General features: G+C 44.7%; 1 protein-coding gene across 3 annotated transcripts in view; it reads left to right on the top strand.

Annotated features, from left to right (window-relative positions):
* Pold3 (DNA polymerase delta 3, accessory subunit) overlaps positions 1-14,433 on the top strand; it is a 62,724-nt gene extending 48,291 nt beyond the window's left edge. For all 3 annotated transcript variants that reach the window (XM_085682928.2, XM_048435035.3, XM_048435036.3), the window contains exons 8-12: positions 1,676-1,841; positions 4,818-4,927; positions 8,889-8,995; positions 9,960-10,038; positions 12,543-14,433. In XM_085682928.2, the coding sequence (XP_085539054.1) occupies positions 1,676-1,841; positions 4,818-4,927; positions 8,889-8,995; positions 9,960-10,038; positions 12,543-12,748 (668 nt within the window). In that variant the 3' untranslated portion in view covers positions 12,749-14,433. The remainder of the gene's footprint in view (positions 1-1,675; positions 1,842-4,817; positions 4,928-8,888; positions 8,996-9,959; positions 10,039-12,542) is intronic.
* The last annotated feature ends 10,219 nt before the right edge of the window (positions 14,434-24,652 follow it).

Genomic DNA, 24,652 nt, shown 5'->3' on the forward strand with positions numbered 1-24,652 from the left:
TGCTTAGCCTTAAAAAGGATGAAATTCTGTTACTTGCAAAATGTTCACTTTTCTAGTCAATTTGGGATATTTTAGTGGGAAAGTTTAAAATGCACAGATGAGAACAACAGAATTTAGCCAGGCGGTGGGGGTACACACCTTTAATCCCAGCACTTGGGAGGCAGAAGCAGGCAGGACTCTGAGTTTGGGCCAGCCTTGTCTACAGAGAAAGTTCCAGGACAGGCTCCAAAGCTACAGAGAAACCTGTCTTGAAAAACCAAAAAAAAAAAAAAAAAAAAAAAAAAGAACAGAATTTAAAATTGAAACCATGGTTACCACTAATGCACCAGTGAAGCCCACTCGTTAGGATTCCCACATAAACACTCAAAAATATGAATAGATTGTATTTTGTGTTTTGATCCATCTACACTCTCATAGAACATACATGCTGTGAAAAACTGTTGTCCTAACCTATACAATCAGCCAAGACTAAGACATAAGACAGGCGATTTTCCACAGGGTAGCTGGTGCTACAGACCAGGTAACGCAAACGGCTTTCTAAAGAACCTCCACTGTGTATGGCTTTCTAACCGTGTATTATGAGTTTGCCTATAAATAGCTATCAATAGGTACACAAGGCTAGATTGCATTTCTGTATTTCTCAGGTGGCTGATCCATTTCTGTTCTGCATGGCCACTTGTGTGTGTTGTGGTATCTCAGCTTAATGTAGGGACCCAGGTTAGGAGTTGAACTAACTGAGGCCCATATCCAGTGCTTACTTTTTCTCTCAGTGATACCTCGGGTAACACACTTAATGTTTTTACCTGATATTAGTCTTATAAATATTATCCCAGTTCTCTCAGAGAAAAATGACTTTTAGGCTTGCCCAGAGGGAAGCAGGATTTGAATTAAGTTCTATCATTGAAGGTAGTAGTGAGGTAGAACTATCCAGGCATTAAACTACAGGGCTTGGAGAGATGGTTCAGTGGTTAAAAGCATTGGCTGCTCTTCTAAAGACCTAGGTGCAATTCCCAGCACTCATGTGGTGACTCAAAACCATCTTTAACTGCAGTCCTGGGGTACAATACCTCTTCTGGCTCTACACGCACCAGCATGCTTGTGGTGCACAGACATCATGCAAACAAAACAAACAAACAAACAAACAAACACCAATACAAGCAAAATAAATAATTTTCTAAAAGGTTGAATAGAAAGATGTTGCTACGAATTTAGCTGTCAGCCCATTTTTAAGCTGTATTCTTGACTCCCTGCAGCTCTTGTTTTCCTCATTTGAAAATAAGAGGATAACTTCATGAAAGTTGGATTTAGGGGCTGTGACGCCTGAGGACCTGAGTTTGATCCCTGGGATCTGCATAGCAGAAGCAGAGAACATTCTTCTCTTACCTTCACAGTTGTATTATGGCGTGCACACACCCAATAGACACACAATAAACCCAGCATTTGCTATTTTGAAACCTTGTGTTTGCTGTCACGAGGGCAGTGGTGTAATGAGAGGCCAGTGGGAATCAGAAATAAAGATCATAGATGTTTTCTCGCTCAACTACGCTCTTTTTTAGGACAGGGACTGTTGTTTACCCCTCGCTCCTAGCATTACCTGTCACACAGTGGACCTGCACAGGAGTGATGGTTAACAGTGCACGGTGGTTATATGTGGTCTGCTGAACTTTATTTGTAGATAAACTTAAAGTCAGTTTGGATCCAGAGCAAGAAGTGAAAGAAGAAAAAACAGTGGAGCAGCCTCCAGTGTCTGTCACTGAAGCCAAGCTGGCAGCTCCCACAGCTCTGAAGAAATCCAGCAGGAAGGCAGAGCCTGTGAAGATGCAGCAGAAGGAAAAAAAATGGTAGGAAAATTTTGTCACTTGGGAAGGGGAGTGTCTTGTGGAGGTGAGAAGGTCTGTTTGGGATTTCTACGGCAGGCAGTTTTGGCTCAGTACTAAATCCTACTTAATGCTGTGAGAATGAAGAGAGAAGCCCCAGGCTCACCTGGTGAAGTAGGGCTGCAGGGCAGCCCATTTGGGTGGTTTAGATCCAGAGCCACAGTTTGTCCCTATTGATGCAAACTGATCGTCTTTGCCCCCAGACTTCAGATTAAGTGTGTAGACACCATGAAAGTGCCTGTGTGTGTGTTTCACATCAAATTACCCAGTGAGAAGTTACTGTTTCCAGTCCAGTTTAAGAGAAGAAGTTCTTTGTTTTCTTTTTATATCAATGAGTTTATTTTTCAAGTGGTAAAATGTAATTAGAAAAGAAAATAAAAAGCACACAAGCTGTTAAAAATGGATCCAGGAGTTTGAGACACTACCTCATAGCTGGTAGGAATTAGTCTGTTGAAAGAAATTCTAAAGGACACTGTCAGCACTGATAGGCCCACAAAGAACCAACTTTTGTGGTAAAGTTGGAGCAACAAAATGGTGACATTTCAGAGGGGTAAAGCTCTGCCCAGTAGGCTTTGCCTCCCGGGAACACATGATATACGTGGATTAAAATGTCCCCAGCCATGATCCCAGCACTCACTGTGGGAGGCTGTTACCAGACATGTACTCAGCATCCCTCCACTAAATAGCCAGTTAAGTGTAGGTTTTTAGTAGGTGTCTTTTACCAGGTTAAGAAGGTTTTTTTCTATTCCAAGTTTTCTGAGAGGCATTTACTCATTGCTTTTAAATTTTAGCATGCTTTTTCTGCTTTTATTGAGGTGGCTCATACAGTTTTTCTGCTAATATGGTCGGTTATACTGGTTGACATGAAAATGTTAAACCAGCCTTGCATTCTTAGAATTAGCTCCCTGGTCGTATTCATTGTTTTTACACACTGCTAGTAGTTAACGTTGCCCTAGGGGGACTTTGTTTCTATATTTTTGAAGACTACAGCTCAGCTATTTTCTTTCCTGGTAATTGGCTAGTTTTAGTATCCAGCTTGTGTTAACTTCCTAAGTTAAGAGGAGTTTCCCATTTTCCAAAGAAGTTTGTAAATCATATTTTTTCTTTAACATTTATTTAGTGTGTGTTATGTGTTTATGTATATACCATGACACAGAGGACATAACTTGTGGTAGTCAGTTTTCTGTTTCCACAGTGTAGGGACCTGGAATAGAACTTGGTTCATTAGGCTTAGCAGCAACACCTGAATCTGCTGAGCCATCTCTGGCCCTATGTAAATATAAAATCTATTAGTGAGTCTAGGCTTGGATTTTCTTTCTTTTTTTAAAAATTATTTATTTATTTATTACGTATACAATATTCTGTCTACATGTATGCCTGGAGGCCAGCAGAGGGCACCAGACCTCATTACAGATGGTTCTGAGCCACCATGTGGTTGCTGGGAATTGAACTCAGGACCCTTGGAAGAACAGGCAATGCTCTTAACCGCTGAGCCATCTCTCCAGCCCCCTGGGCCTGGATTTTCTTCATAAGAACTGTGTGTGTGTGTGTGTGTGTGTGTGTGTGTGTGTGTGTACACTTGTGAGAGCTTTATATAGTGTCACTCAAGTTTTCTAGTTCTTTTTGGAGCAGTTTGTGCTTTTAAAGGATTTTATTTCCTCTTAGTGCCTGAGCTTGTTAAAGCGTTCATAATCTAGCCTTGTTCTTAGAGTATTTGTAGACTCTGCAGTTATGACTACAGAGTCCTTTATTCTCTTAATTTCCACTTGGAAATACATGTTTTCCCTCTATTGTAAAAGGCTTATTAATCTTTTCTCCTTAACCTAACAACTTTAGGCTTTGTTAGTTTTCTTTCTTTTCTACTGAGTTGCTTTCTACTCTGATATTTATTCTCTGTGCTTGCTTTGGGTTTCCTTTATTTTCCTAGCTAAAGCAGAAAAAAACAGTTGATGTTCAAAATTAAATAAAACATAGACACTCAATGACAGAAAGATTATGGTTTACATGTATTTGTCTCTAACACACAATAGGCCCTTAAATTATTTATTGATGGATGTCATAATGGAGAAAGCAGACAGAGAAGCTAAATAATGTCAAGAGAAAGTCTAAGTTTTTATGACATCACTAGAATGAATTTACATTCTTATCTATGCCTTTGCTTGCGTTGTTCTTTCAGTTTAGAATATTGTCTTCCCTTCCTACCTGTTGAATATCTACTTAGCTTTTGACAGTTGTGTTCCACAGTGTTATTTGTCCATTAAATTTTATCACGTTGTGTAATAGCTAGTGCAGCTGGCCAAGACCTGTTTGTCTTTTGAGGCAGGTTTCACTGTGTGGCCCAGGCTGCCCTCAGTCATAGAATCCTCCCACCTCTCTGCAGAAATTATAGGCATGTGCCACTATGTCTGGTCTGCCATGACTTTTTGAGAACAGCGTTTCTTTCATGATCTTTGCAGTGCAGCTGGTTGTTCAGGTGCTTATTTAATACATGTTAAATGACCAAAAGGCCAGTGCGGGGGGGAAAAGGCATTGACAGGACTCTAAACTGGCCCAGAGAGAACTGGTGAAACCTTTTCTTCTGGCTACCCTATAAAGTGATATAGTTGTGAATAGCTAACAGCATGCTTTCTCCGAAGGTTCAGTCTTTCTGCTGGGCACAGTGGTACATCATTTGGAAGGCAGAGGCAAGAGGATCTCTGAGCTAGAGGCCAGCTTGGTCTACCTAGTGAGTTCCAGGACAGTCGGGACTACATAGAAACACTGTCTCAAATATACAAATAAAAATGAATCAGTCTTTCCTTACCTACTTTGTTGTTTTCTGTCCTCTGGATTTATGGCTGTAAGCTCTAAAAGAAGCTGCATAGGAACATAAGCATACTCAAACATGTGCACACTTTCTGTTCTCTGTAACATGCTTAATTTATTCCCTGATGGCTGCAGGGGGAAGCGAGTAGACTTATCTGATGAGGAAGCCAAGGAAACTGAAAACCTGAAGAAAAAGAGGAGGAGAAGAATCAAGCTTCCTCAGTCTGATAGCAGTGAAGATGAAGGTAGGCATTGCTATTAATTTTTGGTAGGGGATCATTTCTTGGTTCATGCTCAAAGATCTGAAAAATTCACTTACTGTGGACTACAATGAGAGCAATAGTCCTAACAAAGAGAGAATAATTTTCTTTGAAGTCTGCTACAGATTTTTATCAGAATAGTGATCATTTGGTAACTGGAGAGATGGCTTAGAGGTTAAGAGCACTGACTGCTCTTCCAGAGGTCCTGAGTTCAATTCCCAACATCTACATGGTGACTCACAAGTACCTATAATGAGATCTGGTGCCCTCTTCTGGCTGCAAGGACACATGTAGGCAAAACATTGTATACATAATAAATAAATCCAAATAAAAGAAAAGAAAAGAAAGCAGAAATACAGAAGACGAAAGTACGACTTTGACGCACACTATCTGAGCCCTTTCCTTTCTCTCTAAGGCCAGTGTTCCTTTGGCTGCCTTCAAGTACATATTCTAGACATACCAATAAATAAAACTGGTGAAATTGAAAGACCATGTATAGTGTTGCTGTTGACAGGGACTGTGGCACTGTGGATCTTCCAGTCGGGACGTGGACAGTGTTGTGAGATAAGCAAGCGGAATAAGCACAGGAGTCTCAGGAGTCTCTCTACAGGAAAGTTAATGTGCTTAAAAACAAATATCAAGTACTTTTAATATTTTTTTAAAGTATGTGTATGGGTGTTTTGCTTACATGTTGTGTGTACCATATGCATACAGTGTTCAAAAGAGGGCAATAGAGTCCCTGGGACTGGAGTTATACAAGGTGGTGAGCTGCCTGCCACGTATGCTGGGAACTGAAGCTGGATCCTGAAGAGCAGCCAGTACTCAGCATCTGCACTCTCTCTCCAACCCAGTGTCTAAGTCTTCTTTAGATCTTACCCCAAACCGTGGAAAGTATGTAGAAAGAAACTAAAGCAAAAGGTTTTGGGGCTACATTGTGCTATCCAGGAAAGTATGTTGAGAGAATTCGGCTAAACTTGGAACTATCAAAGGCAGTTTTCCAAGAATTAAGGTATAACGTGTCTTCTGCACTGCTTACTCCCTGATGGTAGGCAGGTGCCGTAACTTTGAGTCCTTGTTTGTTCTTCCAGAACTGCGATGTTACTACAAACTGGCTTTTTATGGATTTTTTTTTTTTTTTTTAAGACAAAGTTTCTCTGTGTAGCTTTGGTGGCTGTCCTGCTGTCCTGGAACTAGCTGTTGTAGACCAGACTGGTCTCAGACTCACAGAAATCACCTTCCTCTGCCTCCTGAGTGCTGTGACTAAAGGTGTGTGCCACCACTGCTGGTGCTCCTTGTGGATATTAAGACAGCACACCAGAAATGCCGAGGCAGTGCTTGACACCCAGTAGCTTTTTGCATTGTGTCCCTCCCCCGGTCCCACTGGATATTCAGTGTGTAACAGAGAGTCTTAGATGTACCTCCTTGGTAAATTCCTTCCCTCTTCACCCTGGAAGTGTCATAAGCACCTTTAGTAGTTCTATATATTTAAAACAAAAAACAAAAAAAAACCATGGCAGGCCCAGAAAGAAATAACATTAATATCTGTGGTGCTAGGAAGAAATAGTGTTAAGTATTTTTCAGTCCTTGCAGGTTGTTTGTGGAGGATTTTAAGCTTATGGAACACACGCGTGCACATACACACACGCACACCACCTTTTTTTTTTTTTTTTTTTGGTAAGATAAGCATTACAGAAATATATATTGAGTCCTAGGAAACAGTGATTGCTTTCCAGGAACTGGAATCCCTGGTCTCTGCCAGAGGACTCTTCACAAACAAGTGGTCACATTGCTGGTTCACTGACACGAGTCCTCCCACAGTTCTTACTCCTGTTCGAGTAAAAACTGCTTTCTTGAGGTGATGCTTCATCTCTTGATGTTTCTCATCATTGAGCACACTAATGCACAAAGCATCCGTTATATTTACGTCAGCAAAAATGTCCTGAGTCAGAATGCTTGGATTAATGGTAAAGACTGCGTATGGGCAAGTTGTTTAAAATTTGTTTGAATTTCAGTTGTATGAGACAAATAATGATTTGTGGGGTTATTATGAAAGCGAGTGATTGATGTTTATAAAGTAGAAAATGTTGGTTGCTTATCCTTCTTAAAATGTCTAAGTTTAAACACAGACAGTTTTTAAAGTCCGATAAAACAAAGCTATGATGATAATCCCTGCCATCTGAATCACTGAACTGGCTCTCATTGTCAGCTCCTCCCAGCTGCCTTCCATCTCTCAGGCCGTGTTGAAATCTCTTTATTCCTCTGCTCTCTTCTCTGCCAGGGGGATTATGACATTTTATTACTGTATGATTCTCAGGGAGGTGGGCAACTGGAAAGTAGGAAGTGGGAACTGTCTGTGGCCTTCCCTTGACCTGGATGTTCCTCACCCCAGATTTTTCCAGGAAGTACTTATTCTCCTTGATTTAAGACATCAGAGTTACTGTTGCTCTGTGTCCAGCGCCAGGACAACTGTAGTGCCCCTGCTCAGTGGACTGAGTCTGAGGGCAGACAGTGCTGGGAGGGGTCCGAGAGGTCTCACTACAGCCCAGCATTGTAGTGAGTTCCTGGTTCTGTGGTGTGACTGCTCTTCTTAGAATCCCGTCGTTAGCTGGCTTCCCGGAGCTGAGTTCATAGCTAGACTGAAGCTGCTCTGCTTTCCTTTGTTTCTGTCTCTTGTTCACTGAGCTTATAAAGTTGGGCCCATTTCATACTTGGAGTGTCTAATTTATTGCTTTATCCTGGCTCTTACTCTGCTTCACCTCTTTAGGTCATTTGGCCATGAACCCTCCACTGTCATAATTTTTAAGACTGACCTAATCAGTTGGGAGAAATCAGATCCAAGATTTGTGCAAAGAATATGAATGTAGCCAGGCGGTTCAGGGAGCAGGTGAGGCTAAGCAGCTACCCAGGCCCATGGCCAGGAGTTTCTTGGTGGTGATTAAAGAGCAGGTCCAGAGTTGGGAGATTAGCTCAGTGTGCTCACCTGGTAAATACAAGGCCTTGGGTTCAGACTTCAGCTTGGGGGAAGATAAAATTTAAAAAAAGATGACCAAACAAATAAAGCAGTAGTCTGCTGAGGTCCCTCCCTTCCTTTCTGGTGGCCTTCTCTTCTCTCAGACCTGATTCTTCACTGAGAAACTGGGATCCCTGCATGGTACTCCCTTGTCAGATACCATTTCTACAACATTCTTTCTCTCCTGACTTTTTTTCTGCCCGTTCTCTGTGGCAAAGCGAGGCTTATAAGGCTTATCAGTGGGGAAGTCACTAGAAATAGTCTCTTACAGTCAGGGTTGGCTGTTAGATCTTTCATGGAGATGAGCTTTCAAAGGTGATTCTTCCCAAAACTGTGCACTTTCTGCCAGCTGGACGGTCTGGGTCCAGCAGTCCTGTCAGTCATCCCCGGACAGTAGCGACAAAGACGTTGTGGAGGGAGCACTGAGGAGAACAGCCTTCTACTGACTTGGTCATACTGGGAAGAAAACGGATGGGTTGGGTTACAAAGGCTATGGAATCACACTGGCTTGGGTTTAAAACCTGATTTTATGAGTCATGAGCCTTTGCCAAGTGGAATCTCGGAACCTGTTTACCCAACTGTGTTATGGGAGTAAGATCTGTCTCTTGGGTGGTGAGAATAAAGTGAGACTCCTGATATGTGGTAAGTGGTCAGTATATGTCAGCCAACTTTTCATGTTCTGGTCTTGTGTATGACAGAACACTTGCCTAAGAGGATCTCTAAGATATTGCCAACTTCAGAAATTCTTGATTCTCTGGTTGTAATTGTGTCAAACAATTAATGTGTATTTTAAGTCTCTGCAGTTCTTGTTCGTCATGAATTACTGCTTGCAAAATACCCTTTGGTAAGCAGAAGTTTCAAGGCAGATGCAGTGGAGAAGGCCTTGTGCCAGTTAGAGCTTTTAGTTCTCTTCATTAAGCTTGTTCCATTTTCCAGCCTTCCCAGGCTCTCCTGAAATGTATGAAGCAGATTCACCATCTCCACCTCCTCCTGCATCTCCACCTGCTGAGTCTGTGCCAAAACCCGAGTCCCCCCCAGTCAAGGTAAACCCAGCTCAGTTCTCCCTTCTGTGGGTCTTCTCTCAGGACCCTCCAGATACTGTGTTGAATCTTGTGTGCCCTTCTCTGTCTTTTCCAGTGGCCGATAGCTGACTCGTGTCTCATCTTGCTTCCCTTCAGGTTGACCAGATGGACACATTTTTCTTCTTACCTGAGGGCAGATATTGCTGTAGGGTATAGTCTTAGGAAGGTTGGGGGGGGAGTAGCTCTGGGCAGCTGTTTGTTTTTTGTGATCATCACCATCAGGACTGCTTGCTACCCAGCTCCAGTTGGAATTGTGCAAAAGGAGGCCCAGCCTCCACCAGGGAAAATTATGAAAGATAAAAGGAAACACAAAACTCAAATTTTTTCTTAGGGAAAGGACTAGATGAGAAAAACCACAACAAACAGTGACATGCAGTTTTGAATGCTCTTTACCTGTGGATTATCTATTTCTATTAGTAGACGATGGTGGGTGGTGAAATGTTGAGAAGATGAATGCTGATAAGCCTCTTTTGTAACCACTAGTTTTCTTTAATTCATTCTGCTAAGACTTAATGTAAATCTCATACTGTTATATCATAGCCGGGATGGTAGTAATTGTGCTTCTGGCTACACTAGTAGGGTATGATGTTCAAACACCAAGGCTGAACATGGAAAGCCCTTACACAGCGTATTGCGGTAGTACGCTTTCCTTGTCCCTCTCTTCCACTAAGGTCCTTAATCTGTGTGTCTTTTTCACCAAGAACTCGAATCTTTCCTAAGCATACTGCTTCTCTTTCTGTAAACGCGACGATGCCAGGCCTGTGCATACAGTAAGCATTATGTGCCTGTGAAGTGTAGAGTTCCTCGTTCTACGTTTGATCATAATGGCATTTTAGGGGGTGGTTTTTGTAGATTTAAAGTCTTCTGTTATTTTTCTCTATAGCTTCACCAGTCGACTTAATACTGTTACTGTCTGATCTTTTAGAGTTCAAGTGGAGAAAACAAAAGGAAACGAAAGCGTGTACTGAAATCTAAAACCTTTGTGGATGAAGAGGGCTGCATAGGTAAGGCAAATGTTTGGCTGGCGTCAGGCTTGGGTTCTTATTTTAGTGAGGCACTATAATTCCCTGCAGAGTGGCTGTCTGCAGTGTGAGCTTACATGGGCTTAGCCCCTGCAATGCTGCCTGCTGCTCCTGCTCTGAGGCCTTCACTGAGGAGCAGAGTACACAGAATGCTGCAGTGAAATCGGCACCTGCACCATGAAATGAAGCTCTGAGAGTGGTCTCTGAGTCCATGTCGACTTGGTTGGGGATTTTCTTGATCTGTGAAATGGAAGAGAAATATCTATTTTGCCTCCTGATAGGGTCTTTGTGAAGACTCAGGTAAGGTAGTTGGAAACCCCTGTCTTAGACACTGAGAAACACTTGTTTTTGAAGACTGATTTTGTTAGCAACTCAGTAGTGGACAGGAGGCTGCCCACAGGTAATTGGACCTGGGAGTATCAAGTCTCTGGTGTCCTGTGCCATTCATCCGTAGAAGAGTATGACTTGACGGGGTCCCTGCTTCTTGTGTATCCTCTTTGCGTCAGGTCAGGCTCTTTCCATAGATGAGTGGTCTGAGGTGGGGCTTTTGGAATTCAGCACTTGAACTCTGTTGAGATGCTCAGATTCCAACACCGTGCTCTCCTGCCTAGAGGCAGTTGTGGATTGTAAAGTTCTGGTTGGTTGGAGCATGAATAATTTCTTCTCCTTTCTTATGGCTGTCCTGTAACTCATTTTGTAGACCAGGCTTGCCTCAAATTCAGAGATCTAACTGTCTTTGCCTTCTGAGGCCTACGACTAAAGGCTTGTCAATGCCCTTGGCCCTCTAAGTCTGCAGGAATCATCAAAGAGGGTTATGGGTTCTTGAAAGTAAAGAACAATCCTAAGAACTCCCCGGGGGAGATATTAGGTAGTTAGCCCAGTTGGGTTAACTGGATATGGGTGAAGGGTGTGCTAAAGAGGCAGTAGCCAGTTGACCTCCAGCAGAGTACACCATGAGAAAAAACAACACTGAGAAGTGTTTGCCAAAGACTGCCAGGTACATCCATGTGTGCTGATGGTCAGCGCGCTCCCCATTTTAATGGAGAGGGGGACAGTGATTCATCCGGTGTCACCCAGACCATCTGTGCTTGTGTCATGTGGGATGTGTTTAAAAACAAGCTCTACTCTTCCAGCACAGTATATGACCCGCTGCTGAGCGTGGAACTTTGGAACTAGAGTCCAGCAGTGTTCCCATGAGCTCCCCAGGTGAACATCGGGACAGCCCAGGCTTTAGAACACAGATAGTTGAATCCCAGTGCCTGTACCTCTGAGACAATTTATCTAGCATATTTTACTTTGAAACAACTATCAATGAATAAGAGTGTGACACCACTTCTGTTCTCTGACTTAATGCTTTGAGCATTTTATGCATGTGAGGTTACATTTTCAGGGAAGTGGTGTTCCTTTCACTGCTTCTCCATCACTGCTGCATCCAGCAAGGCTGAGAAAGTATTGAGGTGCCTCTGCTTTAGTCCTCCTCACAGGAAGGTGACGCTCTATGTGACCTGGGGCTGGTGCATGTGATGTAGTGGGGCTGGAGAACCTCTCCATCTGCTCTGTGAAAACGTGGCTGGAAACCGCTGCTTCTGCCTCTGCACACTGGGCTGTTTGTGACCACTCACTGGTGTAGTTCTTTCCTTTGGGAAGAGTTCGGGGAGTTGTAGTTTTTTATGTATACTGCATGCATGCATGTGCATATCTTGTATGCCTGATGCCTGAGGAGATCAGAAGAGGGCGGTTGATCCCTTGTTGGCATTATAGACAGCTGTGAGCTGCCGTGTGGCTTCTGATAACTGAATCTGGGTCCTCTGCAAGAGCAGCAAGTGCTTCTAGCCACTGAGCTATCTCTCCAGCCCATTTTAATTGCAGAGAAAAAGGCTAAGCATGCCTTTGGCTGCTAGGGAGTAAGAAAACTGGTAACTTTGCTTATTTTATCATTGTCTTAAAGCTTTCAAATATACCATCTAGAATTGTTTGTTTGGGGAAGTTTTTTTCATAATGTAGGCTGAAGTAAATCTTGGTTTCATTAGCAGTCATTCAGTTACAAGAACTGAGAAGCTGAGTAGCAAACTGTGGCTTCAGATGGGGCAGTGGTTGACACAGGATGGAGTGAGCTAGAAGCACCCATGGTGGAAGAGTGGCTGGGCAGAGTGAGAGCTCTGACAGGCTAAATGAAGAACTGGGAGAGTGAGCTCTGAAACTGGGCATGGAGTTAAGAAGAGATGTTTGAGATACAGACAACTCATATGTAGAGCTCAGAAAGTTAGCCAGTGTAGACAAGAACACAAGGAACAGGTTTGGCCAATCTAATGACATGGCTTAGCTGTGAAGGAGTAGGGGATTCTCGTCCCCACCTAGAGGCCATGTGACCTTAGGGTATGCTAAATGTGTTCTCCCAGTAAGAAAAAGCTCAGGACCTGATGCACAGGGCAACCTCCCCTTTGGTAACTCAAAGCCACCGTGTCCCCGTTTTTTCATTATTCCAGTGACTGAAAAAGTCTACGAGAGTGAATCGTGCACGGACAGCGAAGAGGAGGGTAAGATGAAGGTGGCGTCGGCACACAGACCCCCTGCCACCGCTGTGAAAAAGGAGTCCAAAGAGGAGCCGCGAAAGGGCCACAAGAAAGGGACCACTGCTCTGGGCAAAGCCAACAGACAAGTGTCCATTACTGGCTTCTTCCAGAAGAAGTAAATGCTGTTCCTGGCAGGACTTGGTGGTCAAGGGAGAAGACCACCAAGTATAGACTGTCACTTACTGTGTAAGTTCACCTCGCTCCTTGCCTCATCTGTATCAAAGTGCTGCACTGCCATCACGTGACACTTGGACTATTTCTGGGTTGTTTTTTTTTCTAACCAAAAGGAAGTCACCTAGAAGCAGGAGGCAAAAGATATTTTAAAAGCTGTTACATTATAATGAGTTTATAAAGCACAATTTCTGACCTGCCTAGAAGAATTCATTTGAGAATTACCTGGTGGGCCCCACTCACGCCATGTTCTTCTTCTGGTTCTCTGTCTTCTGTGAACTTGTGTGGCAGTGTTTTTATTTTATGAATTCCACTGGATGCCTTCACCACTTCTCACTTTCCTGTCTATGTCGACCACGTCTGTTCCCTGACCCCGCAGATCTGTTTTCTGTAAAACTTTTAAATCTTGGTCAGACAAAAACCTAAAACTAAAATCTTCTGTAATCCCCTGTTTCTCTCATATATACAGTGACACTCAGCTCCAGGCAGACCACAGAAGCTCTTCAGAACGTTGCTCACACTCAGTGGTTAGGACAGAGCACAAATACTGAACCTCACCAGAAATGACCAAGAGTCAGCATGGCAGCCACTGGCAGAGCTGCCGTGTTAACATAGGGTACACAGTCTACTCTTATGTTCACAGTGTCTTTCTCCCAAATACATTTCCAGTCTCAGTACCTAGAGAGTGGAACCAGTGAGACAGACAATAAAAAGAGAAGTGACAGCCGCCCATCCCAGGAAGGAGTGGAGAATGTAAGGCACACATTTCTACACAGATGTTGCTCCCCTGTGTTTTCAGGTCCTCCATTTCCCCAGCAGTACAGGCTCCCCAGGAAGAGATGGGGGGCTGACTGGCTATAGGTCTAGACAGCGATGAAAACGTTGGCTTTTGTGTCTTTATCTGATAATGGCTTTCAAGCACCTTCCCTTATGGCTTTGCACGGAGTTGGGGGAAGGGAGCACAGACGTGACTGCCCATGTGATTCACCGATGAGGGGTGTCTGACCCAACCCTTCCACCGAGGCCTGGCTTGTGTCACAGAGATGTAAGCAGCTGCCTACTATTGGAAGTTAGGGTTGGGGCTGACCTTGGCATTAACACAGCTGCTTTAGCAACCAAGCCTGGGCTTGATTAGGACCAGCAGCTTGGGAGATGAGTCCTGGCCTTACGGCGAAGGCTGGAGGGCCGAGGCTTTGCATGTCAGCCTGAGTAAAGGCTGGCACACCCCAGACCTTTTTTAAGTAGAAAAGAGTGGGATGCCTGGACTGAAGCTTGACAAGAAGCTTCTGGAGAAGAGTCCCTTGTTTAAGTGGTTATTTCTGTCATCGCCTCTGGCCATTTTTCCAAATGGGAATGGAAAAGTACAAGGCAACACTCCAGTATTCTTTAAATCTGATTATGGAGGGATTTCTAATAAAACCGAGTTTGAATTGGAGCTCTGGGGCAATCTGGGGTTGCACCTCTCAAGGGAGAATGCGAGTCTCTGGTCCCTGCACCCAGCACCCCTCCTGAGTTTGGAGCTGCCTGCAGAAGCTAAGCAAGCATCGAGTGGTGATGTTTTCTCTCCGTTTTATACAGCACTCAACCAGGTTACCCACGAGTTCAATAAATTTGAGAAGCCGTTTTGAAACTACTTCAAACTGAATGTCTGATGCGTCCGTTGCTTGACAGCCTGGTGGCAGGGTGTGTAGTTACCTAAACGCTGACTGGGAACAGACTGGTTTTCAGTTCATGTTGCTAAAAGTGCAGACCTACAGTCTGAAGTGGACAGGTTTTTTGCTGTCTTCATCAACTTTTCAGTCCTCTGGGAAACCTTAGTTTTATCCGGCCTTATTTTTCAGTTCATTAAGAAGGAAATCTAGTCCTGATCTTGCATTCTGTTCCTTAACAAAGTTGAACTGAAATGAGCCACTCTGTGTGCTGAGCCGAACTGATAACTGTAGCCTGAATGTGGTCCACGGTGGCGGGCAGGCAGTGGATGCTGCTTCTCTTCCCATGGCGGATGCAGGCAGCTACCAGGTTCTCAAACCCAGCACACAACCCAATTAGCATTCTCTCAGAGGCCTGGCAGTACATCTGATCAAAAGGGGAAGGTAACTATCCGGTTTTATGACAGGTTTTAAAGAGTAGAATTTTCTTTTTTTTTTTTTTTTTTTTTTAAAGAAAGGTTTATAGATGGCAGTATTTCCTATTCATTAAAACATTTATTGTGCTAACACCTATCGGGCCTCTCACCAGAACACAGGAGGATACAATAGAAAGTGTAGAATTTGTTTCTTGTCTTCAGCGTACGGTGGAGATGAAAAGATAAAATGGAATTGCAGGGCTGTGGATGCACTGATAGGTAAATCAGGGTCTCCCAGAGCTCTCAGGAAGGCGGGTCTCCAAGTTAGCGTCTGGGAGGGAGAGAACCACACAATTTTGAAGAACACGTACGAGCTTACCAAGAAAGAATGGGAAGGGTCTCCCAGGCAAAAGAGCATGGCTTTGGGGGTAAAGGAGTAGATTGTAGAATTGTATCTTTTCTTGTATTAGTGTTTTGCCTGCATGTATATATGTGTAAGCATCGTGTATGTTCCTGGTGCCCCTGGAGTCCTGTGGGTCCTGGAGGTGGAACCTGAGTCCTCTGCAAGAATAGCAAGTGCTCTTAACTACTGAACCATGTCTTCAGCCCCAGACTAAGACTGAGATGTGAAGTTGGGGTGCCTCTAAGTAGTTTGGATTTACTCATAGGTGATGGAGACTAGCGGAACGCTGCTGGCAGGGTTTTGTAAGATTGCATTAAAAGCCAGTTCAGCCCTCTGTGATGAGTGACAGTTTGCACATCCCGTGCTTCTATGAGTGCACCTATCTGTGAGTGCACATTGTATCTGCGGTCTGATAGTGGGGAAGTGCCAGTGGGTTTGAGAAGTTGTCCTGGTGTGAACAGCTTGCATTGTTCTGCAGACTCTCCTCTTCAGCTTGGGTTCCTGTAGCAGGATTGGTTTCTAAGAAACCTCAATGATAGAGGCCTTGGCTGCTTAAAACACAGGGAGTGGGATGGGGGCGGGATAGGTTCTCTGTCCCAGCTTTGTTCCTTGAAGAAGACAGTACTTGGTATACAGGGAGCTGAAGAGGATCCTTATAAGGAAACAAATCGTTTCTTGAGGACAGGGTAGAGCAAGCGCCTAATAACAGATCTGCCAGAAATGCACTCAGTGTCAGACTCGTTTTGGTAAACGTGTCTCTTCTTTCCTTGGTTCCGGGATCTCAGTATGCTGTATAATGCAGCTTTTACCACCATGAAACCTTCAGGGGCTGCCTCGTTTTGTTATGAGAAGGCAGCCTTGCTCTCTGAGTTATTACCCTGGCGGCTCTGCAAATTAGCCCATGCTGTCACCATGCCCTCTCTGAAGGGCACATTGTACCCAAATAACTGCGTTTAGGATCGGCTCTTGCCACTCCCTTCTGCATGACACTTCTCCCCTCTTGTGTCTCTGTCCAGTTTTTGTGTGTGTGTTCTTAAGTGTGGGCCACCCACAGATGACCACCCAGACTCCTTAGCAAGAAGCTTGGTAAGGCTTCTGGTCTAATTTTCCATTGGATCAGAACCCACCATAACTCCAGAATTGCCCTTCCATTTCAAGCTTAAGTTGCCACACTCCCTCCTCTACTTTTCTCTCGATCTTGCCAGGCTTCTCATTCCTTGAGGCCTCCCCTTGGCTCTTGCCGCCTTCTTTTTTAAGGCTCAGAGTTCTCGGTGGCTAGCCCTCCTCCAGCTTTTCCTTTGGTCTTTCTTTGGCTTTCTTCCTCCATGTGGCACGTCTTTTCCTGGACTGCACTTGAAGGATGGAAAAACCTCTTCACCTAGTGTCTGCTTTGGATCCTTCAAATGCAAAGCTCCGAGCATTTGAATGATAGTCACCTTGGTCCTGGACAAGAGACTCCTGCATCTGTGAGAGCCTGGAAGACCAGCCGTATACACATTAACTACGTCCATAACAGTGACAGAGCTCAGATGAGCAGAACCTGAATGACCACAATGGGCAAAGTTTTCTAGTCCCCTGCAAAGAGCGTCTTTGACTTAAGAAACTTCTGGGGAAGGGTTACCAGCTGAATGGGTTCTCTCAATTGCCGGAACTTCATTCGCCTATATATGATACAGTCCGTGTAAGGGAAACATGAGTAGGGGGTGTTTAACATAATTCTTGTCCACTCTGAGATTGGAGAGTTATGGACAAGTTTTGAGCAGATAATTGGGATTATTTTGGGGCAATTTGCACAGTAGTTCTTTGTAGGTTGATTATGTAGGGCCCCAACAGTTTTGGCATACTGCATAGCAGGGCGCTCCGACGGAGAGACAGGCTTGAAGCAGAAGGGCCTCTATTCGGCATTGACCGTAGGCCAGGTTCTGTCCTGAGGTCGACTTCTTTCTTTAAAATGTACAGCCTCCTGCCTTGCTGCAAGCCATTAGTGAGCTAATGTGTGAGTAGGACCTTATATTTTGACAGGTGAAATTAGGAGAAAAGTCATGTTTGAGCACCTACTGTGTACCAAACACTGTTGCATACATTGTATATATTAACTCTTGCTCTTAACAACCTAGAGATGACTACTTCCAAAAAAATTATTTATTTTTTAAGATTTTGAGCCACTGTCTCCTATATCTCAGACTGGTCTGAAATTCACTGTGTAGCCAACATTGACATGAAGCTGATCATTTCCACCTCCTGAGTGATGGGCTGTGGGCATAACCATCACACCCAGTCTTTGTGGTACTGGGATGGAGCCTAGGGCTATGTGCATACCGGGCAAGCACTCTGCTGACTGAACTGTGTCTCTAGTCCACAGGCACTTTTATTCCCAATTTTCATGAGGAAGCTGAAGCAGTTTGCTCCAGATCCCAGAAGTGAGAAATAGCAGAGACAGGTTAAATACATCATGACTCCATTGCCCAGTCTTAACCTCATGCAGAATCCCATGTTGGCTGTATGCTAGTTTATCAACCCACACTGTCCAATGAAGGCTGATGCTCATTTGTGTGTGTATGTATGGGTGTTTTGTTGCGTGTATATCTGTGCATGGTGTCTATAGAGATCCTAAGAGGGTGTCAGATCCCCCTGGAACTGGGGTTACATGTGGTTACACTCTGTGGATGCTGGGAATTGAATCCAGGTCCTCAGAAAGAGCAGCCGATATCCTTAATCACTAAGCCGTCTTGCCAGCCCAACTGGAGATGCTCGTTTTAATAAGTGAAGGGACACTGACTGTTCAGATGGCTTATGCTCCAGTTTGAAGTCTGTCACATTAACATTGTTTGTCAGCCACTCCCCGATGCCCGAGTCCTCTGTAGCCTCCCCACCAGGTGCTCTTGAATATGTAAACAGCCAGTTATGTTTTGTATGCTATACTTACTAACTTAACAAAGTTAAATAGGTAGACTAATAAGTGTTTAGAAGTTTAGACAAAAATAAAGTTTTCCAGTCATTTAGATCACAGGAAACACCTGTAAATTAAGCTTTCTGAGGAATCCATCTATTTGGTTTCAGTTAAGTCAAGAATACTGTTTGCTTTGAAGAGTTTATCCAATTCTTGATCTTGCTTTTGACACAACTTTTCTAAGAGTAAGAAAGGAAATCGGGCATTTTTTGCCCTACGTAAGCCATGTTGCAGGTTCACAGGTAGAAAGTGGCCCAGGGTCAGTTGTTGCGCTTGACTGCAAATGGTCAAGGCCGTAGTAATGGTCTCCATTTAAAGGGGTTCAGGGTATAAAACACTTGTCATGCAAGTTTGAGGGCTGGTTCTGATCCCCAACACCCATATACAGGCCGGGTGGGCATAGTGGCCTTCTGTAATCCCAGCACTCTGGGGGCAGAGACAGGGTTTCCTGGGGCTGGTTGTCTAGCTGGACTAGCCCTGAGACCCACCTCAGTAAATAAAGTAGAAAATAGTGGAAGATTACAATGACAACAACCTCAGACTTCCACACGCATAAGCACCTGCATGTTCACACACGTGCAAAACAACAAAACACATGATGTGCTGGAAACTTCCTTGGAAGATATGAAGAAGCTACAAATAGCAAGACACCAAGAAAGTGCTGTTTTAGCCGGTCTGGGGCCAGATGCTCAGACCAGAATGCCTGGCTGAAGGCTCCCTTTGTCCCTCTGCACTCACCCATATGACCTTATGTTGACTCCACCTAACAAGAGGCAGAGGCAGATACCAGTCAATCGGTGACCTCTGGGTTCAGCCAAAAGACCCTGATTCAATAAAGTGGAGTGTGATCCAAATACCTGGTATCTCCTGAGGGCCTCCACATGTGTGCTCGCACACGTTGTTTGAGTCCACATACAAGCATGCCTACACATGCGCACACAGCATACAATTCTGAGTTTAAAGTGTTTGCAAATAAGTAAAGGTGAGACACTTATTTTTAATAATAAATTTTAAGTGAACAGCTGGGAAAAAAAACCAGAATATTTGCACGTGTGCACTTAGCAAACCTGTACGGATGCCGACTCCTTTAAAATGGTTGATTGTGCTTGAGAGGTGGTGGTTTAGGACCCCGAGCCTTTTGGCTGTAACCCCCAGATCTATCTCCCTACCTGGAAGATTGCACCGTGAACAGGAGAAGGTCTTTTCCTTTAGCTGATACTCTGGCCGGCCTGGAGGAAGGGCCAAAGGTGGACCCTGGGCTTTCTGACTTGAAGCCTGAACTTTTTCTAGTGTGCCTGCCTGAGGGATGAAGGGGAGATACACGCGGGGACAGTGCTGAAGTCTTGAGCAGACGAGTTTGCCAGGTGGGAGAGGGAGAAGCGCATGGCAGGCGGGAGGATTCGGGATGTGAGCACAGAGCACAGCGCTTCATGTTACGAGTGGCCCAGTGAGAGGCAGAGCAGTGGGTTAGGACGCCAAACCATCGGGGTCTTTGTTAAATAGTTTAGACTTTGCACTATGCAAAGAATTTTAATGTGTCAGATTGGTGCATTAGAAAAATCACCGTTAATGGCCTGAGGAGAGCTACGAGCCAGACTGCAACTGCATCTTGAGAGAGCAAGCAGAGGAAAAGAATTTGAAGCAGGATTTTGTTCTGTTTTCAGCAGATGATTCTCTTGATCCCGCTGGAAACTCCGGACAGGAGAACGTTAGGAGTGACTTCAGTGTGGAGCGATTAGCCTCTGTTGGGTCACCTCCTGCGTGGAAATCCTTTGGCTCTTGCCTGAGCCATGGTCTAGTTAAAGCATGAAGATGGGATTGGTCCCACAGTTCGTCTCAGGACTCACGGAGGTCCTCCTCTGACGCACATGCACACACTCTGATTTCAACCTGGAATGACAGCGCCTCTCTGGAATTCTTGGGGCCAAAGTGACCCAAACTCACAGACTAATCAACTAAGCCCAGCCCAAGTCATGTTTGCCATATACCTACTGGATGGCCAGCTGCTTCTGTAAACTTGATAGCAGCTTTATAAAGTGTGGTCAGCCCAGTTTCATGAATGAAGGAGTTCAGTGGCTGCCCAGCTAGGACATGGCGGAGCTGGGAGTTAAGAGGCAAACTGAGTGTCCTCCTGCAGACCATTGATGCCGGTTCTCCCCAGCACTGGCAGATACAGTATGCAGATATGCAAGTTGGAGTTGGGCGTTTGTGTGAGCCATCCACCGAACAGTCATCAGATGAGACAGTGCCATGAGAGAATTCTTCTCAGGCAGTAAGGGCTGTCTTTGCCGTGAACCCCAAAGTTCACCCCTAAAACATGGGACCTGCATGTAACTCCTAACTCGGCAAGTAGCCGAGTTCATAGTATGTTAGGTGGATTCCCAGCAACACCTAGAGATGGACACTTCATGGTTTTATAAAAAAGACTTGCCCTTTCGAGTTGCACTGATTCAGTGAAGCTCAGTGCCTACTTACCACCAGTGTGAATTATTTTGAAACAGGGTCTCCTCTATCCCAGGCTATACACTAAGTAATCAAGGGTAACCTTGAACTTAGAACCTCCTGCCTCTACCTCCCATGTGGTGAGAGGGACCAAACCCAGGGTTTTGTACATGCTACGTAAGCATGCTACAAACAGAACTGCATTTCCAGCCTCAGTGTTACGACAGAGACAATTTTTGAGTCTTCGGTGCTCATCTAGCTACTTAAAGGTTGCTATGAGGACTGGAGATAATAAATGTTCCCAGTGGTTGGTCAACAAGTGTTATTATTTTTAGAGCAATGCTTTGGCCATTAATCTTACCACTGAAAGAAAAATGACTTGTCATACCTCATTACTTTTTTTTCCAATTCATTTTTATTCAAGTGTCTACTTTATATTACAAAACATGTCAGCCTCAAAACTGATGTCATAACAAAATGAGGGAGTGCTGGTGGGCCCAGTGTTTGAGTGGGTGTCCTTGGGATAGTGCCGAGCTGTGATCCCTTGGCTCCCTCCAGTCCATCAGCACCCCTGCCTTCTAGATGGGCTCTGTGCCCTTCTCTGTGTGTATAGAAAACACCGGCTTCAGGTACAGCTCGGCCAGGACAGCACAGAGGGAAGCACAGACATCAGAGGATGCCATGACTGACAAGAAATAAACAACCCCCCAGCGGTGGCGGGGCCTCCCCAGTGATGCAGGGGATGCTCAGGCAGTAGTCACGCCTGCACCTCCAGTCCGTTTGTTTTCTCTGGTCGTCCCTGAGTACTGTCCCCTTGTGGTTTGCATCATCCTCCAAATTGGCCAACTCCAGTCCTCCTCACTCCACTGGTTCAATAGCTGTCCTTTTTCAACACGCTCCTCTCTTTGGGCACCAGATGTGAAGTTTCAAGGCAGCAGAGGCCAGGGTGGCCAGTGCTGGGACACCTGCTTTGTGGGCAAGCCAGTCAGCTGCTGCTTCTGATGATGTTGGCCCTCTTTCAGGACAGCATGGAGTGTCAGCTCCACCAAGTGCACACACGGGCAGCTGAGGGAATCTCATAAATTATGGCTTTGTTTACTTCGGGCAGACATCGCGGTGTAGTGAAAAGAGCCTTGCCCTCCTTGCCCCCAGAAGCCAAAAGCCAGGGTTGGAGTGCTTGCTGGTTATGGGATTTTTTTTTTTTTTGGTGTCGAGGGTGGGGTCTGGGAAGCACTACTTTGTAGCACTTATCACTAGCCCAGCTGTTGGCATCTGTTGGGTTATTTGCTTATGGGCTGTTGCTATCACAATACCAGTTTTTCAGGAAGTCAGGGACTGTCTTCTCCATCATTCTATCTCCAAAGCTGGGACAGCACCTGGAACATAGCAGGCACTTAGAAAACAATGAACAAATGAAAGAATGAATGAATGAGTTCCAGAACTGCTTCTCTGATCCATCGACCTGTGATTCTAGGAAAGTCATTTATCTTCTTTGAACTTAGTTGTGTCCACTCTAACACGGAGGTTTCTCTCTTGGGTTCGCTAAGGTCTGAGAGTTTATTCAGAAGGGACTGGCCATGTGGCTTAGTTGGTAGAGCACGAACCTAGTGCACACAAAGCTCCAGGCTTAGCCCTCAGCACCACGTGAAATGGCATTTTGACATATTCCTGAGATCCTGGGACTTGCAAGGTGGAGGCAAGGAGATCAGAAATTCAAGGTCATCCTTAGCTACACAGCAAGTTCAAGGCTAATCTGAGATACACGAGACTCTGTCTTAAAAAAATATTCAAGAAATTCTGCTGTGTCTCTGTGCTGAGCGTTCTGGCCAGCCTTAAAACGATTACTGACAAAGTCAGGAACAGGACTTGCCCCACGTGAAGTTTTGAGAGAAGCAATCAAATACGTTCATTCATAAAGAAACATCAAGTGGCCATTGGGGGATGGCTCAGTTAATACACTGCTTGTTCCATAAGCACGAGGACTTGAGTCTGATCCCCTTTCTGTCTTCCAGATGGCTAAATATCGGACCTAAATGCCTTCTACTGGGCAGACTGCCTGTCTCCTAAGCGGATCTGGTCTGCACACTTCCTGGGTATAGTGCTCTTCTTCGGAGATACTACAACCAAATCCAAAAATATTTTAGGTTATTATTTTTTTAATGTGTAGTCATTCTTTTTGATTTATTTACTTATCTTATGTGTATGGGTGTTTTCTCTACATGTATATCTGTGCAGCATGTGCTTGCAGTGCCTTCAGAATCCAGAAGAGGGCATCAGATCCCCTGGAACTGAAGTTGCAGACAGTAGTGAGCAGCCATGTGGGTGCTGGAATTCGAACCAGGGTCCTATGGAAGAACAGCCAGTGCTATCACTGAACCATCTCTCCAGCCCTTAGGTCATTCTTAGAACAGATATTATATTCACTCTCAAAGGCTCAAAAGGACATTTAAAGCACTTTACTTATCATGTACTTGCATGTTTTACCTGCATGTATGTCTTGCTGTGAATGTGCCTGGTGCCCACAGAAGCCAGCAGAGGGCATCAAACCCCCTGGCGCTAGAGCTACAGATGGTTGTGAGCTACTACATTGGTGCTGGGAATCGAACCAGGTCCTCTGGAAGAGCAGCCAGAGTTGTACCCTTAGCCTCTGAGCCATCTCTTCAGCCCCCAACACGTAGGCACTTGAAGAAACTCTTAAGGTACCTTTTCAGATTGCCTTCCTAGAGACTGTATCACTCTGATGCTCGTTATGGAGAAATGAGAATAGTTTTCCTTGCTGTCTCAAATCGCAGAGGCCAAATCTAACATAAGCCGGTAGAACCCAGCTCCTAATCAGCCTAATTTTGTTCACTTGGAGCCTTTGACAGTTTAATTGAAGGAAGAAGGTTGAGCTTTAGGGACAGTGCCCAAAGGAAGCAGGAGGTGAGTGGAGAGAGAGGAGAAACTGGGAAGGCTCAGGCTTCACAGGGTGGTATGGGGTGGTGTGTGTGTGTGTGTGTGTGTGTGTGTGTGTGTGTGTGGCCTTCAACATGCATGTACACATATGTGCACCTGCACATACACATACATATACACACAATTGCTTTAAGAGTATGCCTGTGCAAGCAAATGAAAGGCAGCCCATCACGTTATAGGGCACAAATTGTGTATGAAGGTAAGGCCCTGTCTAAAAAAAGTATGTGCTATTCTTGCAAAAGACCTAAATTTGATTCCCAGCACTCATATCAGGCAGCTCATAACCACCTGTATAGGGATGAAGATAGGTTAAAAAGGTTAAAATTCCTGGAATAGAAAAAGAGAGACCATGTAAAATAAACAGCAGAAAGCAGGAAACCTGAAATGGCTAGAGTAGCACCAAATGAAGTAGGCTTCAGAACAAAGGATAAGCCTTGTATTGTGTGTCTGTGTGTGTATGTGGTGTGTCTGTGTGTGTATGTGGTGTGTCTGTATGTGTATGTGGTGTGTCTGTGTGTGTATGTGGTGTGTCTGTGTGTATATGTGGTGTGTTTGTGTGTGTGTATGTGGTGTGTTTGTGTGTGTATGTGGTGTGTATGTGGTGTGTCTGTATGTGTATGTGGTGTGTCTGTGTGTATGTGGTGTGTCTGTGTGTATATGTGCTGTGTTTGTGTGTGTATGTGGTGTGTTTGTGTGTGTATGTGGTGTGTTTGTGTGTGTACGTGGTGTGTTTGTGTGTGTGTGCGCTCACACATGTGTGTGTATGTGTGCGCATGCACGTGTGCATATGCATGCGTGCACCACATGAGTGCAGTGCCTGTAGAGGCCACAAGAGGGCATCAGATTCCCTGAAGCTGGAGTTGCAGGTGGTTGTGAGCTCTCCACATTGGTGTTGGGAGAGCAGCATGCACCCTTAAACACTAAGCCATTCCTCCAGCCCCAGGATTATTAAGAAATCCAATTCTTATTAAGAAAACCAATCGTCAAATTTGTATTCACTTAGTGTCATGAAGGGGGAAAGCCCAAGGAGTGATGGG

This window comes from Myodes glareolus, chromosome 24 (genome assembly GCF_982192425.1).
Source record: "Myodes glareolus chromosome 24, mMyoGla1.1, whole genome shotgun sequence".
In the NCBI taxonomy this organism is placed as follows: domain Eukaryota; kingdom Metazoa; phylum Chordata; class Mammalia; order Rodentia; family Cricetidae; genus Myodes; species Myodes glareolus.